Source organism: Rhincodon typus, chromosome 1 (assembly GCF_021869965.1).
Source record: "Rhincodon typus isolate 14 chromosome 1, sRhiTyp1.1, whole genome shotgun sequence".
Lineage (NCBI taxonomy): Eukaryota > Metazoa > Chordata > Chondrichthyes > Orectolobiformes > Rhincodontidae > Rhincodon > Rhincodon typus.
The window spans coordinates 49,279,828-49,299,886 of NC_063332.1; the positions used below are offsets into that span (position 1 = coordinate 49,279,828).

Here is a 20,059-nt window from a genome sequence, read left to right on the forward strand (position 1 = left end):
TTTGGAGCAGCGAAAAACAAGGAATCATTTTAAAAAATGTTTTCTTTCCTCACAATTAACTCCATTACGCATTTACCCTGATTCAGTTTGCCTGATTTCATATCACAGTGCAAACATACTTCATTCCCCAGGTGAAATTTCACACTGCATTTATGCTGTAATATTGCCTTTAAATGGAGAATTGCCTTTGGGTACAATAAATAAAAATGCACGTGCTTCTCTGGAGGCCTTGAGAGTTTATAAGGAGGTATTTTTGCTGTCTGCTCCTGAGGACAACAGCGAACAATATTTGGCATTGGATACACCATTTTATTCTGGATACTCTGTTGAACCATTCACATTCCTCGTGCAGTTTTAACATTATTGGCCCTTACCGGCTTTTAGAGCTCTTCCAGTGTTGTTGAGGATGCTCCAAAGTACAAATGAAGCATGATTTGAAGCACTGAAGTACCTCGAATGATTGAAATAAGGTATGGCAAGTTTGCCAAAGATATAAAGCAGAACCAACAAAGGACTGAACACACAGCTGGCAGGTACACGTATCTAACCAGCAAGAAAAGAGACTTTGAAAGGATGGCAGCTGGCAATGGAAAAACACTCATGTAATTGCTAATGTTGCATTATAGATTCTTAAATTGAATGCCTCATTAATATAATTTCATGTGATCACTTGAAAATAAATCCAAGAAAAGATGATCAAGCCCACAAAATGCACCTCACTCAGGCACATTTTAACCACATACATCACCTAACAAGCCCATAAATATAAGTATATCCTGGGAGAGACAAAAATGAAGTAAACATCTATGACCAATGTTGGATAAGTGCTGGATAATATCTCTCTAATTCCCCAAAATAATCAAAAAAGCTCCAGGCTAAGAGCCCATGACAGCTGATTATCCCAGCTAATTAACAATTTCCTATTAATAGCTAAAGTTCTCTTTTAAAAGACTTCAGCAAAAGCTCATCCAGCACATGTTCCATCAGTCTGCTCCACAGAGTGATTGCTCCTGGCATTCAACCTAGCACTTTGCTTACATATTCCCTTTACTCCAACTACCTGTCTCCTTCTCAAGTAATCTGTCTGATCCCTAACTGTTTTTACAGCCTCCGTCAGATCCACTCTAAGCCTTTTATTTATAAAGTAAACAGACCTAACTCTGAAACTATCTACATGAGTCAAGAACCCTTCTGTTAGATGCTGTCTATTTGTTGCAATTAGAAATGTTTTAATTTAACGCAGAATCTTTAAAAATAATTGATTTTGCTTGCTCTCTTTCCAGACAAGACTGATTCAGGAGGAAAGAAGTTCTATAGATGCTTGCAGTCCTGCGGTACCCCGATGAAATGCCCTTTTTGTTTTAATCTGTGAGTCTTCGGGATAGGGACATTAGCTGATTCTTTTCCCATTCCTAGACATATAACATTGCTTTAATGCCTCCCCCTTGCTGAGATCAGCTAATGCAACTCAGAACACGAACTGAATCTGGAACTTCCTCTGGTCATTATAGAGCAATGTCCTTCTCGAAGAATATTACTTATGGCCACACACCATGAGTGCAACTACTGTAGAATTTGAACTACATCTTGGAATCATTTGGGTGAAACCCTGTTCCCAATCAACACAACTGAAATCTATCAAGAAGAAATAAAGGTCAGTGATTTGAATGAAGATGATTTACCAGTGTGGATTCCTATTCTCAGCTTCAGCTGGTCATTGGGTCTGTGTCGTATTTTAAATGATTTCACTGCTTCCAGTAATGCTAACGACATCCTGGCAGTCTCTCGTGCGTGGAGTTTACCATTTCGTACTGGGAGCCCGGACACAACCATGTAGGCATCTCCGATTGTTTCTACCTGAAGGAGAGAGAACAAACACTTTGTTAGTTGGGCAAAAGTAACTTGCTGCAGAGGTTGGAAGCCCGAAATAAAAATACACAATTGTGGTATTTAAGGTGGGAGATTTCTTACTTTATATTAATGCTGTAAACTGCACATGACATTCCACATTGGACCTTAACTATGAAAGTCGATTGGGGTTATCTTGGTTTCCTAGTGTAACTTTTTGGGAGATTAGCAGAACTCTAACCAACAGTGTGAACGGATTACTGCAATTGTTCACACTGCTACTTCCGAATAATGGCCATTTAATTCTGGAGGTTCACAGCACACAAGGAGTCCATTCAGCCGAACATTTTGCTTTCTGCCAGAGCAATACAAAATAAATTCCGCTTCCTTTTCCAAGAATATTAAGTGCCTGAAAAATAGATCTATTTCTTTTTCAAAGGGTGTAATAATCTCAGCCTCAACAGACAGGGCTTTCTTAGCCAGGTACAGGGATGTTCTACAGCGTTTGGGTTGAGAGAGAGCACAAGAGGTTAAAATAAAGCAAATAACAGCCTATTTAATCTGCGAGTCCTGCTTCCCCAATAACATGTGGATCATGAGTCTAAACCTCACCAGGTTGGAGAAGGTGAGTGTACTGCAGGAACTCACTGCAGAGTGAAACTGTCTGCCATGAGTGATATAAAGGTCAGCCACAAAGGCCTGTGCAGAAAGGTGCAGTTCTTTCAGCTTGAATGAACTGATGTTGTTAGTGACAGCAACTCAATGCAAATTATATCAAAGTGTCTTGGATACCGTTGAGTGTATCTCACTTCTCTGGCTATGAGACCTCCGTGTAACACATAGTCTGCAGGAGCAGGTATACCTTGCTCCAGCCCAGCAGCCACAGTGACATGAATAGCATCCTGAAAAGGCAACAACTGCTGCTTTCTCCTGAGCTATATGGAATGGACAGAAGAGAACGATTAGACAAAGAGCTGTACTTCAAAGCAATTGAAATCCTTAGTGCAGGGTCTGTAGACCAAGGATAAGTTTTTCCAAACAGTGGAGACTTTGCAGGCTCTGCGTGCATTTGCAACCAATTGGAAGAATGAAGTAAGGGATGGTTACATAGTGATAATATAACTCAGTAAGCAATATAGAACCTGTAGTAATCCAGGAGATTCAGGAGATGTAAGGTCATATCCCATCATATAAAATGTAAAAATCTTCAGTGGGTTAATAGCTACCTGTTGCCCACAGCTGCCAAGACGAACACAGTCCTCGCTATTAAAAATCATTCATGAGATACAGACACTACTGCCTATGTAACACTTATTGTCCATCCCTAATTGCCCAAAGGGTAGTTAGAGACAGCCATATTACTGTGGGTCTGGAGTCACATGTATGACAGACCAGATGGCCACTCGTAAAGGGTTTTAGTGACCCAGATGGGTTTTTACGACAATTGACAGTGGTTACATGGCTGCTCGCTTTTTTTTGTTTCACATCATTAGTGAACTCAAAGTAGTTGATGCCAAAACATTGAATGTATTCAAAACGCAACTGGATATAGCACTTGGGGCGAATGGGATCAAAGATTATGGGGAGAAAGCAGGATGAGGCTATTGAGTTGGAAAAACAGCTGTAATAGTGAAGAATGGCGGAATAGGGACGAAGGGCCGAATGGCCTCCTCCTGTTCCTATCTTATACGTTTCTATGTTTCTGAATAAGGGCAAGTGTGTGGACTTGAATACCGACCTATCTGTTTGCTTTAGACAGAAGTAGAGGCAGATATTAAAAGGGATATTGCAGCATAGTCAGAATAAGTACGCTTCAAGTATAAAGAAAAAATCCAAGGGAAAGACACACCATTCTGCGTTAACTAAAGAAATTAAGAAAAGCATCAAGATTAAGGAAAAAGCATATAACTGCTGAAAGATAAGTGGCAATTCTGATGACTGGTCAGAATACAAGGAACAGCTAAATGGTTAATTAGAACTAATAAATTAGCACATGATGGGGAACTAACTACAAACGTTAAAACAGACAATAAGAGTTTCTGTAGGAATCTAAAAAGGAAAACAGCAAGTAAAGTGAGTGGGGGGTTGTTCCTCGCAAATTCTGAGGTGCAGATGGATCCAGGAGTTCTAGTCCATGAGTCACAAAAGATTAGTATGCAGGTTCAATACATAAACAAGAAGGCTAATGGGATGCTAGCCTTTATTATGAGAAGAATTGAGAATGAAAGTAAGGCTGTTACACTTCAGTTAAGCACACCGATGGTGACACCAGATCTCAAATGCTGTGTACAGTTTTAGTCTCCTTATTTAAGGAAGTATGTAAAATGAGTCAGAGGTAGTTCAGAGGTGGGTTAATAAATTGACATCTTGAATGAGTGGGTTATTTTAGAAGGAAAGATTGGACTTGTTTCCACTGTGGTTCAGAAGGGCCAGGGACGGTTCAGTTGAATTTCATAAGATCCTGAGTGGAGTTGATAAAATGGATGTGGTAAGATGTTTGCCACTGTGGGTAAGTCCTGAGCTAGGGAACGTGGTTTAAATTAGAGATCACCATTTTAGGACAAAGATGAGGGGAATTTTCCTTCAGAGGGTTGCACAACTTTGGAAATCTCTGCCTTAGAAGTAAGAGTTAGATTGATTCTTGTTAGGCATGTGAATCAAACGTTATCAGGGTTAGAACTTAGAAGATAAACAGCTCAACCTTTTATTGTACTTCTATATGTCCTTTATTGCAAATCTATCCGTGATGAAGTTTGAAAAGGCTTCACTAGACACACTTTATTTGATCAATGTACTTGCAGCATTGAAAATTTCTATTATGATCCCTGTGTATACCCTACCTCCCTGCACAGCAGCAAGCGTCCTGTGTCCAGACACCAAGCCACCCATTGCATTCACAGACTTTCCATGCCAAGGCATTTCATGCCATTCACCAGAATGAGACTGACTAGGGTTAATGGGAAATCCTACAAATATTGAAGCTATGATGGGTAATTCACACAAACTCATTCTTTCATTCAAATAAGGAACATGAATGGGACAGTAACAATCTAATAGGTATCCAAGTGATACCTTTTAGACAACTAAGACCTCTTCCTTATAATTTCTATCACTTTTAAGTGATGTTTCCCAATGGCTTCAGCAGGAAGACTCTTTCGCCTTCTCTAACTGAACAGATGGCTATTGTAGGTGCTCACTGGGTTTGGGAGACTTTGGGAGATTTTCTCAACACAAACCCCACCCCTCCCCAAACTCGGTTCCAAACAGATCCCTGCTCGGTGATTACAGCAGGAGGCAGCTTGCTTGGCTCTGATTGAGATGCTACAGCAACGGTTATGAAATGGCAGAGCCTTGTGAAGAGTCCCCACTGCCTTTTTTGCCATTTCTATCTCAGGGCTTACCAGCTCTTCCTTGCTAACCCACAGCAGGTCATTACTTGGCTGTGAGGGAATGCAGCCTTTAGACACCAAAGCAAGGTTTTGCTTAATGCTTTGCAGAATACAACCAGTGGTAACAGTCATTGAGCTGCCTTCAACTACACCTTCCAAATCCATGACCTCTACTACCTAAAAGGATAAGGCCAGTTGATACGTGGGAACAATGCCACCTGCCCGTTGCCCTCAAAGTCACTCACCATCCTGACTTTGAAAGATATCATTGTTCCTTCATGAGCAAAACCTTGGAACTCCCTCTTATCAGCACTAGCTCAAATAAACTTTTCCTTCCTCCTCCTCCCCCAGCCCACCTACCCACCTTGACCACTGCCATGGTCTGCATTGGTTCAAGAAGGCAGCTCACTACCACCTTCTCAAGCATAATTAAGGACGGGCAATAAATGCTCAGCCAGCCAGCGATATCAAAACCTATGAAAGAATTATCAACAAGTCATAGTACTCAAATACATGCCACATCTGACACTCTGGGCTCAATCTTATCGGATATCCGCTCAGTGTCATTTTTGTTGAGTCTCATGGTGAGTGGGGATTGGCAGGATTGTGGGCCCTTTGCAGAAATATTTGCAGCATCTATAAACATAGGTGGCATGCCGAATGACTGGAGAGTGGCTAACGTGTGCCTTTGTTTAAGAAAACATGTAAGGAGAAGCCCGGAAACTATAGACCTGTGAGTTTGTCTTCTGTGGTGGGTAAGTTGTTGGAAGTGATTCTGAAAGATAGAATTTACATGCATTTGTAGAGGCAAGGAATGATTAGGGATAGTCAGCATGGTTTTGTACAAGGGAAATTGTGTCTCACAAATTCTGTTGAGTTTTTTGAGGAAGTAATCAAGAAGATTGACAAGGGCAGAGCGGAAAATGTTGTTTACTTGGGCTTTACTAAAGCCGTTGACAAGATTCCACATGGTAGACTAATTTGTAAACATAGATCACATGGGATTCAGGGTGAGCTTGTCAAATTGCTACAAAACTGGCTTAAGGACAGGAGGCAGAGAGTGGTGGTGAAGGGTTGTTTTTTGGACTGGAGACCTGTGACCAGCGATGTTCCAAAGGGATCAGTGCTGGGTCCACCTTTGCTTGTCATTTATATAAATTATTTAGATGAGAATATAGAAAGCATGGTTAGTAGGTTTGCAGATGACACCAGGATTAGTGGTATAGTGGACAAAGAAGAAGATTATCTAAGATTACAAAGATATCTCAATGACTTGGGTCAATGGGCTGAAGAGTGGCAAATGGAGTTTAATTTGGATAAATGTGAGGTATTGCATTTTGGTAAAACAAACAAAGACAAGACTTATACAATTAAAAGTAGGGCCTTGGGTAGCGTTGTCGAACAGAGAGACATAGGTGTTCAGGTACATAATTCTTTGAAGTTTGCATCACGTATGGATAGGGTGGTTAAGAAGGCACTTAGCATGCTTGTCTCCTTGCTCAGACCTTTGAATATTGAAATTGAGATGTTATGTTGGTATTGTACAGAACGTTGATGAGGCCTCTTCTGGAATACTGTGTCCAGTTCTCGTTGCCCTGTTATAGGAAGGATATTATTAAACTGGAGAGGGTTCAAAAAGATTTGTCAGGATGTTGATGGGAATGGAGGGTTTGAGTTCTACGGAGAGGCTGGATAAGCTGAGACTTTTTTCACTGGAGTATAGGAGGTTGAGAGGTGACCTTATAAAGATTTATAAAATAATGAGGGTTATAGATAGAGTGGACAGCAAGTGTCTTTTCCGTAACATGGGGGATTTCAAGACTAGGGTGTGTATTTTTAATTGAGGGGAGCAAGTTTTAAAAAAGATATGAGAGGCAATTTCTTTACACAGAGAGTGGTTTATGTGTGTCATGAACCTCCAGAGGAAATGGTGAATACGGATGCAATAACAACGTCTAAAAGGCATTTAGATAAGTACACGAACAGGAAATATTTGGAGGGATATGGGCCTGGAGCAGGCAGGTGGGACTAGTTTAGTTTGGGATTATGGTCGGCATAGACTGGTTGGACTGAAGGGTCTGTTTATGTGCTGTATGACTCTGTGACTCTAGTGCTTTCCCATGCTATCGTCCCCACTTTACCTCATTTACTAGATACCAAACACCTACGCTGTCTCTTCATTGCTACTGTGATTCTCACACTTGTCGGAGGCAGAAATACTGACCGTTAGGCAACTTCACACAAAGGTTGCAGGAGTGTAGCCACACAGTTGCCACTCAGCTGCCTCAGGTTTGCGAATATCTGCCTGCCTCCACAGACTGTTATCATGAAGAGCCAGGTGCAGCTGTTACAGAGTCTGCTGGGTATGCACACACTCTATCACTCTCATTATCATTGGCAGTGCCTTGCAGATGAGGATGACTCTCTTCCACTCTCAGGGTGAGTCAGTAGGTGGTTGTACAGACTGATGCAGCTAACACAGGCTCTGTTACACTGGGGCAGGTGGTGGTCATGGGAAGGGGTGAGTTGGGCAATGGTGTGGCAGTGCACTCCTTACGCTGTTTCCGCCTGGCTTCCGCTTTTACCGGACGACAAGTCTTGAGGTGCTGCTGCCTACCCGGATGCTCCTCCTCCACTTTGGACGGTCTTGAGCCAGTGATTCCCAGGTGTCTGTTGGAATGCCACACTTTGCCAGTGAGGTCTTGTGCTTCCTCTGTCCACCTGGGTCTCGCCTGACGTTTCGAAGCTGGGAGTAGAGCACCTGCCTGGGGACACACGTGTCGGTCATGTGGGCAATGTGCCCAGCCCATTGTAGCTGATCAAGGGGGGTCAGTGCCTCAATGCTGGGGATGTTGGCCTGGTCGAGGACGCTGGTGTTGTTGCATCTTTCTTCCCAGTGGATCCGCAGGATCTTGTGCAGGCAGCGTTGGTGGTACAGCTCCAGTGCCTTGAGGTGTCTACTGTAGACAGTCTGCACTCTAGCACCTTGCTCAGCATTAGCAGGGAGAGTGGACATTGTTATTGGCCAGCTGACTTTGAATCACAGTGCCAGTACCCCTGTAACTGAAGGTTGTCTCCCTAGACTTGGTTGAGGACTGCTTCCCTTAGACATTGAGACATGGCCGTTTAGTTTAAGCACATGCAGTGTGTTTGGCACATACATAGCGAGCGCATGTTGCCACTGAGATAGTGTGCTGCTGCATAGCAACATGTCCAAAGCCAGACTGATGGTTGCTGTCAACCAGGGAAAGGTTATAGACGCGTAGCAAATAGGAACAGCAGTAGGTCATTCAGTCTTTCGAGCCTGCTCTGTTATTCAATATGTTCATGGCTGATCATCCTACTCAGTCCCTGTTCCTGTTTTTGCCCCATTCCCTTTGACTCTTTAATATTAATGACTATATGTATCTCCTTCTTGAAAACATTCAATATTTTGGAAACATCCGTTTTCTGTGGCAGAATTCCACAGGCTACCATTCTCTGGGTGAAGAAATTTCTCCTCATCTCAGTCCTAACACTAACCCTGACCCATATCCTTAGACTGTGACCTGTGGTTGTAAATGCTCCAATCATCAGGAGCATTATCCTTTCTGCATTTAATCTATTTAGTCCTGTTAAAATGTTACAGGTTTCAATGAGATTTACCCCACCCCATTCTTGTAAAGTCCCATGAATATAGTCTTAACTGATCCAGTCTCCCTTCATACGTCAGTCCTGCCATCCTAGGAATCCAGTAAAAGAGTGTGAATGCCTGATCAGTTCACCTTCATGCTGAGCCATGAGCAATTCCACACTGCATTCCACTTGGCTTTGATCTGGCCCAATACAGAAACGCATACACACACATGCGTACATATTTGTTGTTAGTTCCAGGTCAAATTGATTCAGTTGCAGCTTGATTCTTGTACCTGTTCTGATAGCATACAGACCTTTACGTTTCACCGCGCAGAAGTAAAGTTCACCCGACTGGAGAAGTGTATTATTGCCTAGAGTGTGGATAGGGCAATTCTAACTATTTACCATCTATACTGTGGCAGCTTATATTGAAATAACTTCAGGTGAGACTCTTGAATCAGACTTAACCCAGTTCCCTGGAACCTAGTCCAATACAATTTGCTACGCATGATTAAAGGCATGCAACTCTTCAGGAAGCCACTTCAAGAATGGCAGTCACAAAGGATGTAAAATTACTGTAATAAATCATACAGATTTCAGCACATTAAGAAACAGCATCAGTAAGTTGAAAAATGTGTCCACTCACAGGTGATTCAGTAACTAACAGATACAGGTTTGAGACAATTGGCTGAAGAATGATGAGTTTTTTTTAATATTTTGAGTTATGATAAACTGGAATGCCTGTCTGAAAGGATGGTAGAAGCAAAATAAAATTTGATAAGTCATAAGAAAAGCAAGTTATTTACAGGGTAAGAGGAGTTTGGGATTGGATTGCTCTTTCAAAGAGCTAGTACAGGCATAATGGGTTAAATGGCCTCTTTTAGTGCTGCACATATTCAGATGATTATGATACAAACTCAGTTAATTTAACATGTACACCACACACATATTGGTGAGGTCATCACTTATGCTGTTTTCTTCATGGACAGTTTTTTTTTCATTTCTTTTGCCATTTTGTTAGTAGTCTGTTCTGTTTGAAAAAAATTGTTAAAACTGCAATATGATTCACATGGTGTGCATTCAGAGAATATAACATTTTATTAACAGCTGACATTTCTCAACAAACTTAAACAGTTTAGAAACAGCTATCACATGATCAAACACTAATCCTCAGTCCTAAGTAGACTGCTGTACGTCATGTAAACACACACACACACAACAAACTTCTCCCATTCTGTCTGTTTGTATAATGATACCACTCAACTTAACGATGGCAGGGTGTAATTGCCATTGTTTGAAATGTATTTTGCATACCTTGTAGACATCAAAATTGTCAATTATCGCATCAAAACATGTATAAAGATCGTTCAGCAAGGTCACAACCTGCATGAAGAAATAAAAAACCTTATCTGCAGATGTATTTGGAAGCAATTCAGCAACAAAAAAATTAATAAAAAATATAAATTCTGCTATTAGCAAAGTAACTAAACTACACAAGAAAAAGATATTACAGAAAACTATTTAAACAGCTAACTCTTCAGAGAACAGCATTTAATTGTGTTTTGAACACAATTCTGTTGGCTTAAAGGGGCTTCCTTGATAGTTTGATGAAAACAGAAAATGCATCTATAACGAGATAAACAGTTCAGGTCAGGACCTTTCATCAGAATAATCTGATGACAGATAATGTTAGCCATTTATCATCCTGCAGATGCTCCAGAGTACTTCCTCAATTTTCTATTTTTATTTTCAGCATCCACGGTATTTTGTTTGTGCTTAATAGATAGACCAATTGTTGCCATTTTTTCTGGGAAATTGTGTAAGTGGCCATTTACAACACATGAAAATTCCACATGCTCATCGATGAAGATATATATGTGGAAAATTTAACTTATGATGGGCAAGTAATGCCGTGTTAAAAAAGAGAGTTAAGAGAAAATATAAAAGTAGTGTCAATAGTAAACACAGTTTGTTTGAGCAAAGAGGAGGCTCTGCCTACGTTTGTCACAAATGCAGCAAAGTGGAGTCTCCCATGTCCACAAGCATAAATGCTGCCCACTTGGCATCTCAAGGTCTCCAATAAAAATTACATGTAGAAAGGCCACTCACTCATATCAGTTATCAATTCAGAAAGACTCTACATTCCTTCCAATTGTTTTGTTTAATGATAAAGTTTTGGTTTCCATAATTGAATAGTCTTTACCATCATTACTGTCTATATAAATGACCCAGTGGCTATTTCCAGAGTGGCAACTCCATTCTCCAATTGAATTCTTGGACTTTTTCTCAATATGGCGGGCAGACTATTTTTGCCCCAAATGAATGTGTTTGTTTTGCAGAATTGAATGATAGACGATTTTTTCTAGACCAGTGACTCAAGAATATCGTCAGTAAGAACACCACCACCTGTATGTTTCCCTCCAAGCCACTCACCAGCCTGTCTTGGAAATATATCACCATTCCTTCACTGTTGCTGGGTCAAGATCCTGAAATTCCCTCCCAAAGGGCATTGTGGGTCAATCGACAGCATGAGGACTGCAACGGTTCAAGAAGGCAGCTCACCACCACCTTCTCAAGGGCAACTAGGGATGGGCAAGAAATGCTGGCCAGCTAGTGATGCCCATATGTAAAAGAAAAGTAATTCACAAATCTCATAAGGCTGTTCTAAAAATGATGTATTTGGGTATTCAACCATTTTGGATACCTTTTAGCTTGGCTATAAATATTTGGGCTATGTTTGTGGCAAATGTCACCACTAGGTGGAGCACCATCTGCACATGCGCAAAATTGAAGTGTAGTTTTAAGATCACATCCAGTATATTCTAAATAAATTTAATTAAGGGCCAAAGAAGTGAAAATACATTTGCAGGAGCCCTTGAGAGTGGTCTTACAGATGGTCACTGCATTTGGCATTTTCTGCAGACCTTTTACCATGTGTTTTGACAGACCCACTCTCCTTCACTTTCCTTCGCATAGCTCGATTTCCCTTCAGGAGCTGTCCTTGGCATGCCTATACCCAATTTCAACATACCTCTTTTAATTTTGGCAGAAAACTACTTAGCCTTTCAGTGATAAAGACTAAGACTAAATAAAGACAACTTGTGATTTGCAAATGTTTAAAACTGCATCAATTTTTTGAAAATGCACCAAAAGCTACTTAGCCTTTACCCTCTGGGCTGTGTTTCATTAATGACCTGGTATTACGGGTGCAGTTGCAGATGGATTGCACTTGGCCATTTTTAAAGGTTCTGCCCCATCTCCTGTGTTAGGAACAAATATTGCAAGTCACTGATTCATTTTTGTTATTTATGGTTGAGGGAGGTGTGTGTCTTATTATCTTTTTAATGAATACTTGACAGAAGAAATCATTCAGAATCTTTAATATTCTGTGTTCAGCCTCCATCCTGACTTCATTTGTACTTTTTACGATGTTCACTTCTTCTCTGATTGATTTCTCACTTACTTGCAGTTAAGTTTTTCTAACTATTATGTGTTGGCTGTGCAGATATGCTTTTTACTAGATCTTTATAGTTTTCATTTTCCCATTTGATGATTTTTTAGAAACATGTTTTTACTTCTTATAATTCTTTAATGAACCATCTCCATTGTAAAATATTGTTTTGTAAGCATTCTTATTCTGGCTGTGTATAGATCCTGTCTTTTTAACATTAGTCCTTCATCTACTCTACTACAGTGTTCAGTCCAAATCATTTGCTTTGACTGGTCCCTCATTCCATTGAATTTAGCCCTCTTAAAATACTACACTTCCTTTTAGTCTCAGTATACCATAAAGGAAACCATGCTAAACTGTTTTGCTTTGCTGTCTGTCAGACATCTTCTTATTTTCATCTTCTCTGCTTTGTCAGATAAGTAACAAATAGCAGTCAAGTTGCGCTATCCCTCGCACTAACTAAGCAATACTGAGTCTGGAATCAGTCATGCATTATATTTACCAATGCTTTCTCTAAACCATTGGGTACTCCTACTTCATATTTGATTATTGAAACAGCCTATTAAGATAGATTTGTCTCATTGTATCCTTTCCTCCTTACATACAACATTTAAACAGCATCTAGATGGGTACATGCAAAGGAAAGGTTTAAAGGGATATGGGCCAAATGGTGACAAATGGAACTAGATTAATTGAGAATATTTGGTCGGCATGGACCAGTTGGACTGAAGGGTTTATTTCCATGCTGTACAACTCTATGACTCTATGCCAGAAGAGTTTATATATTCTTTGTCACCAGATCATGTTAGTTTTTCTTGAGCACTGTTTCCCTTCCTATTGTCTCCCTAAGCTGTGCCCTATGTTCTCTCGATCTCATCTTACATTAGTCATTAACTGACAGAAAACATTCCCAGTTATTTACAGAGGTAGTATTGCATTTTTTTAAAAAAATCTAGAACCAAACAATTATTAACTAAGTTAATGTGAATTTAGTTCAAAGTAAATGCATGTTTTTATGAAGATTGTCAGAATTGGCTATGAATCAACAACCTGTTACATAGCCTCTCCAGGCTGTAATCTCTAAGGTTTATGGATTTAAATTAAGGAGCAAATTCAGAACCTTGGTCCCAAATCCTACCTTTACTGGTGAGTTAGGGAGTTATAATAAATGTGTTGTTACCTGACATAAGATGAACATAAACATATTTCCTAGATTTTGTTTGAGGAAAGAAATAGCAGCTGGCACTTAATTCATTGCTGAAATCCATGAAACAAGATTAGTTTCTGCCAATCTCTCACGTTCTGAAACACATTGGCAAACGTGGATCTTCTTTGCGTAAGGAATAAGCTCCATAATTGACTTTTGTGAAACAACAGATTAGATTTACAACTTACTGGCCTGGATAGAAACTGATGTGACAAATCGGTTCTGTATTATGGAAGCAACTCGATTTTTGATTTCCATTGATATAAAGGAAAAAAAATTCAAATAATTTCTACAATAGGTGGACAATCACAAACCAATTTTTTAAATTCATTTAGTGTGTCATTGGCTGGGTCAGCAGTTATTGTTCATTCCCTATTGTCATTGAAAAGGTGGTGGTGAGCTGCTTTCTTGAATTGCTGCAGTCCATTTGGTGTGCTTTAGAGAAGGAGTTTCAGTATTTTGACCTAGAGACACTGAAAATATGGCGATTTATTTCCAAGTTTGGATTGTGAGTGGCTTGGTGGCGATCTTGCAGATGGTCATGTTCTCATGTAATAGTCTAGCCATCGAGTTGCAAATCTGTAGCAATATGAATTCAAAGAACATGTACTTTCTCTTAATTTGTTGGCTAATGAAACACTTTTATGAACAGCATCGGTACTAACAGGAGATGTATGTGCTGCTTTGTTAAGTTATTTTTTGCACCAAAATTATTTGAATTGTGGCAGATTGCATTAAACCTTTCCTTCGTTCATTTTGCTCTAGGGTTAACTAATGATACAGGTACTTATTTGCACACATTAACAACCTAATATTAGGTTTGAGTGTTTTAGTAGAAAACAATCCAGAGTTCTTTTTTTGTTTGCCCAAAGGTATCTAATTCCATAAATAAGTTTAAAATGGTAAACAGTGTGCTGGTATCTGGTGCATCTATTGATATAGATGATACAAATTAGGTGGTATAATTTAGATTATGATTCACATTGCTGAAATTATGCATACAAGGTGGCAATATCATTTATAGAAATTGCAATGAAAATATTACATAAGTATAGAAGGTTGCAAAATTAATAGACGTCAATTAACAATGTACTACCTGCAGTGGTGTGCTTTCTGCGGACATTGAAGTGAATCCAACAATATCGCTGAAATAAATTGTGACACTGTCAAATGCCTCTGCTTGTACTGTCTCGCCCCACTTCAGCTGTTCTGCCACTGAGCTGCGACAAATAAATGAATGCTTAAATAAGTGCAGGTTCTGTGTGTCTCACATCAGAAATTTTTGATTTAAACCCAAGAAAGAGATTGACTATCATCAAGGAATCAATTGTCTCATATCTTTACAAATGAATACCGTTTTGAAACATCTACTTATTTTACTGCCTGAACCTTTCATGACTCATTCTAATGCACTCAGAGCCTAGATTATGTGTTTGCTATTGAATACATAAGACATTTCAATGTTCAAACAAAAGCAAGTTGAATTTTGAAATACATAGTGTTTAATTATTGCTTCTTTATCATCTACACTATCTGCACAACTAGAAAAGCCTGAATTATCTCTTGCTTGGGTTTTGTCAATAGCAATTAGAATACTTTCATTTTTTTTGACTTTTTTACCCACTGGGGAGAGAGAAACATAAAGGGACATGTACAGAGAGGTAGATTGCTCACTTGTTTCACACGCGTAGAGCTGGAGCATAGTGCCATCTTTTACTGAACCTTTCCAATTAGGATTCCTGTATCAAACTCCAAAACCCACAGATCAATTATAACAACCCACAAGACTACTCCACAATATAACTGAAGGCCAGATGCCTCATTTGCTACAGACAATCTCTCCCTATACTCCCCACTCCAGCAATATTTACCATTGATATTTATTTGCAATCGATACTTCTTGCATACCTTATTGCTGTGCAATGACATCTTTCAAAATTTTAAGAAGTTATACACATAATTCGTGTCCAGTTTTTAAAAACGCAAATAGTTTGGGATTTCATCACCGATAAAATTTCCAGGATATCATTCAACAGAAAGTACAAACTGAATGATTTGTTTCTGGGTTGCCTTATTCTATAATTCAATGATTCTATGAAATTGACTTAGACTTATTCAGACCCTGTAAATCAGTTATCCTGTACACCATCATTGTTATAAAGCAGCGAATTTTCTGACTCAGCATGAGCATTGCAATGTATATGCATAGTCCTGTCAATGGTTTATTTTTTATGCCAGTGCTTATAAAGGAAACTGTTTGTGTAATCTTGTCATACTGTAATTACATTCTCAAGGCAGTGCATATTCCATATTATAATCACAGGCTGGGGGGGGGGTCCATAATTTTCAGCTTTTGCGCTCTCAGCATGTGCCAGGAGTGCTGAAAAAGACAATCCAAGCTGTCTTGTTCATGAAAATATGTTTAAAAAAACTTCACTTCACTCATAGGGCACAGTTTACCCCCTCCACTGATGAATTTGCAAATGGTGTGAGGAGGGGTGGTCTGTAAATAACTTGAGTGGTGTTCTCACTTGACCAACATTGATGTGTCTACAATTCCTTACCCCAGTTGTGACTCGATTCTTGCCCTAATTGAATTCCAGACCTTGGGATCCAGGCACTTGCAGACATGGCCACTAGTGCTGAAGCAAATTAAATTGAAGAGAGGCCAGAAATAAAGGAGTGCAAATAAAGTGCAACTTTAATGTTTGGAAATGTACAGTAAGTAGATCGGAGACATGCTGTGATGGTGCGGAGAGGCTGGCATATGTCAGCATCTATGAATGTGCAGTGCCTGTGGCCTTTGCTTATTGGTACTGGGTGTTCAAGATGGAAGTCTGGAGAATCAAGTGGAGAACTCACATTGCCAGGTACCTTCTCTGGCTAACATGTCAGGGATTTTCATTTCTGTTCTCTACTGTCTATCCAGTGGATCATAGAATGGGAAACTGCATGTTAATAATGTGAGATTAGATAGGAATGAGGGTGATAGTGAGGGATAATCCCCATTAATAGGCCTCTTGCAGCACACTTGTGAGAATCTCATCTCAGCATCTGGGACGTTGTTGAAAATTGCAACTTCGAGGTCCTGATTTCAAGGTCAGAAATTCCATGATACCAAATTTCTGACCTCGTCCACCTCAGTCTAGGATGGGCACCTCAACATCCTGATTCCAAGGAAGGCCTTGTTCCACTTCTCATGTGACTCTCGCAAATTTCTCGACACAGCCCACACCATTCAGGCCCTGGGAAGAGTCAATCCATTGAATTTGACAGTTTAGATTAATTAACTCATAAATGAATACACTCCCTGTCAATGAATGATGTATTCAGTTATACAGGTTATTGCTCAAACTTCTCATGTTTGTTGTGTATTTATTTTGATTTGGATGTGCAGATTTCACATGGTGAGATTCTTCCTTGGGAATTTAAACATGCACTGTGTTGATTTACAAAGGAAAGGAAGCAGCATGAACTGTAACTCTGTATCTTCAATCAGATTATCAGTTTACAGGAAGGTCTGGAGCAAGTTACACAATTAAACAGACCAGGGTCAGCCAGGACCAGCTACAGAAACATTGGCTGGTGCTAAAAGTAATGTCACAGAAAATGACAGATTTGTAAAAGCAGGTGATAACACAGAACACACAGAAAAAGGGGCTGCAAATCACTCAGGGGGCCATTGCTTCAGAAATAAATTCCAGCAATAATACTGTAGTGAAAGAACTTCAGCAGGACTTACAGGAAACAAAACAACTAATGAAGCAGCAAAAGGAAGAGATCCAGAGATCCAAGAAAACAAGTGCTGAGGAGACTTGACAGGTTTTAGAGCAGGTTATGAAGGTGAAAATATACTGCAGCAACAGAAGGTTGAAACTTCTGTAGAAACCAGGGTATAAAAGCAGAAGCTTATAATGTGTCTTCCTGTTTTAACTGAACTAATCCACAAAATTAATCAATCCCTGATAAGCGATTGATCATCAAACCATTATCTTTATCATGACACACAGTTTTGTAGTGAAGGTATCATTCATTTCTGGATAAAAGTAACTCACATTTAGAAAAGGCTGCCTGGAAATGTTTTATAGCACATGGAGTCACTGTTTTATGTTTTTAATACAACTGCCAATTTTGCTCACACCAGGCTATTTAGGAATTGGTTGAGAGATAAAGGACACTCTGCTATTCTTCTTCAAATGGGTCTGCATGATATTTTATGATGAAAGAGGGCACCCAGGGAGGTTAGAATCTTTGGTTAGAATCTTATCTGACCATACAGCTTTTGCACAGTATTTTATTGATATCAGCTTAGACGTATGATCAAATCTCTGGTGTAAAAAATAAACACCTGACCTTAACTCAAAGTGAACTTTGTTATCACTGAGGCAAGGCTTATACAACAAGGTACTTTTATCAGGCCTGCTATTTTATATATGAGCCACTTTGGGATTTTCCCATCCAAGTCATTCAACTCTTTCAGTATAATACAGCTCTCTGCAAGAATAGTTTGGCTAGTTCCAGATCCTGATGGCACATGGGATGACGGAAAGGTAAGGAAATCAGGCTCATTTCTCAGACTTCAGTAGGAAACCAAGATCTGATAGTTTGAAAAGTTATAATGACATGAAGGGTTCCATTCACCATGAGTAGAATTTGCCAGGCACTAAATGATCTGCGCATTGGTAAAAATGTTGGCAGAAACACATGAGAATGGCCTTCAAGGAGCTTCTCGATGTTGACAGGACAAAATCCTCTTATCCAAGCAAGCCTCGAACAGTGAGACAAGAGCATCTCATATTAACATCTCATTATTAGCTCATCTCACCTTTTGATATGCCATTTCCCATTCTTCCACCTGCCGAATAGAAACTTGTCAGTGACAATTGCTGAGAGGAAGTGAGAGTGGTTACCTGGCAACCTCAGCTCACTGCTTGGTCCTCCATCTTTCCAGCCTGGATATCACTCACCAGAATCTCATGACACCCTCCATGGGCAGTGACTGTATGCATTCCCACCCAAAGACATTCATATCTGACATATACCAGCCTCACTGGCACATCTCCAAATCACTTGCAAGTGTGTTCTGCATTTTCATGGCACCTTTCATTGTGATGCTGCTGCTAGGACACTTTGCATACAAGAACAGAGGACCTTGGGACATGAGTAGGCTATTCAACTCCTCAAGTCCATTCCACCATTTAATGAGATCATGGCTGATCTGTGATCTAATCCCTTTGGCCCATATCCCTTAATACCTTTGTTTAACAAAAATTAAGCTATCTCAGAGGATATCCTCCGGGAGGAAGCGCGAGGGCAGCCTGAGAAGGTAAGCTTCCCGATTATAAAAGTCTTACCTCGCGTGACTGCGGCCTTTCAGTTGTTTCAGTGGCGGGAGTCCAGGAGGAAGCGCGAGGGCAGCCTGGGAAGGTAAGCGTCCACCCAATAAATTTGGGAGTTAACTGTCACACCTGGTAGATTAACTAATGTTAATTCAATCGGTGGGCAGGGACAGCAGTGTGTGGCAGGTAGAGGGACCCTGCAGACAGGAACACAGAGCCGCAGCCCTTGACATTGTCCCACAGGTATGAGGCACTTGCTCCCTGCGTGGATGAGGAACAGGGCTGCAGGAAGGATGAGTCAACTGACCATGGCACCATGGTCCAGGAGGCCATTCAAGAGGGGGGAGCATAAAGACAGATTGTAGTTGTAGGGGATTCCATCATCAGGGGGATAGACAGTATCCTTTGTGAGCAGGATAGAGAATCCCGCATGGTGTGTTGCCTGCCCGGTGCCAGGGTGCGAGACATCTCTGACCGGCTTGAGAGGATACTAGAGAGGGAGGGGGAGGATCCAGTTGTTGTGGTCCACGTAGGTACCAACAACATAGGCAGGACGAGGAAAAAAGACCTGTTTCGGGATTATGAAAAGCTAGGAACAAAATTAAAAAACAGGTCTTCAAGGGTCATAATCTCTGGATTGCTGCCCGAGCCACGTGCAAATTGGCATAGGGAGGCGAGGATCAGGGAAGTAAACACGTGGCTAAAAGAATGGTGTGGGAAAGAGGGTTTCTTTTCATGGGGCACTGGCATCAGTTCTGGGACAGGAGAGATCTATACCGCTGGGATGGACTCCACCTGAACAGGGCCGGGTCCAGTGTTCTGGCGAAAAGGGTAATTAGGGTGGTTAATAGGACTTTAAACTAGTAAGTGGGGGGAAGGGAGAAGTGAGCGTAAAGGGAGAATAACAATTAATGTAAGGCAAAGCAGCAGGTTAGCAGGTGACGAGGAAGCTTCAACTCCATTGAAAATTAGGAAAAAAGTTAAAGGGAAGGAGAACTCAAGAACTGTTAGTAATGGAGGTAATAGGACCCAAAAAGAAGGTGCAAAAACTGGCATAAGGGCACTTTATCTGAATGCTCGGAGCATTCGAAACAAGGTGGATGAGTTGACGGTGCAAATCATGGCAAATGGGTATGATTTAGTGGCCATTACAGAGACAGGATGGTCATGACTGGGAGTCAAATATCCAGGGGTATCAAACTGTTCGGAA

General features: G+C 40.5%; 1 protein-coding gene across 2 annotated transcripts in view; it reads right to left on the reverse strand.

Annotated features, from left to right (window-relative positions):
- npr2 (natriuretic peptide receptor 2) overlaps positions 1-20,059 on the reverse strand; it is a 162,330-nt gene that overhangs the window by 15,875 nt on the left and 126,396 nt on the right. For both annotated transcript variants that reach the window (XM_020527198.2, XM_048615481.1), the window contains exons 17-19: positions 14,607-14,730; positions 10,167-10,235; positions 1,683-1,857 (exon numbers count right to left, since the gene is read on the reverse strand). In XM_020527198.2, the coding sequence (XP_020382787.1) occupies positions 1,683-1,857; positions 10,167-10,235; positions 14,607-14,730 (368 nt within the window). The remainder of the gene's footprint in view (positions 1-1,682; positions 1,858-10,166; positions 10,236-14,606; positions 14,731-20,059) is intronic.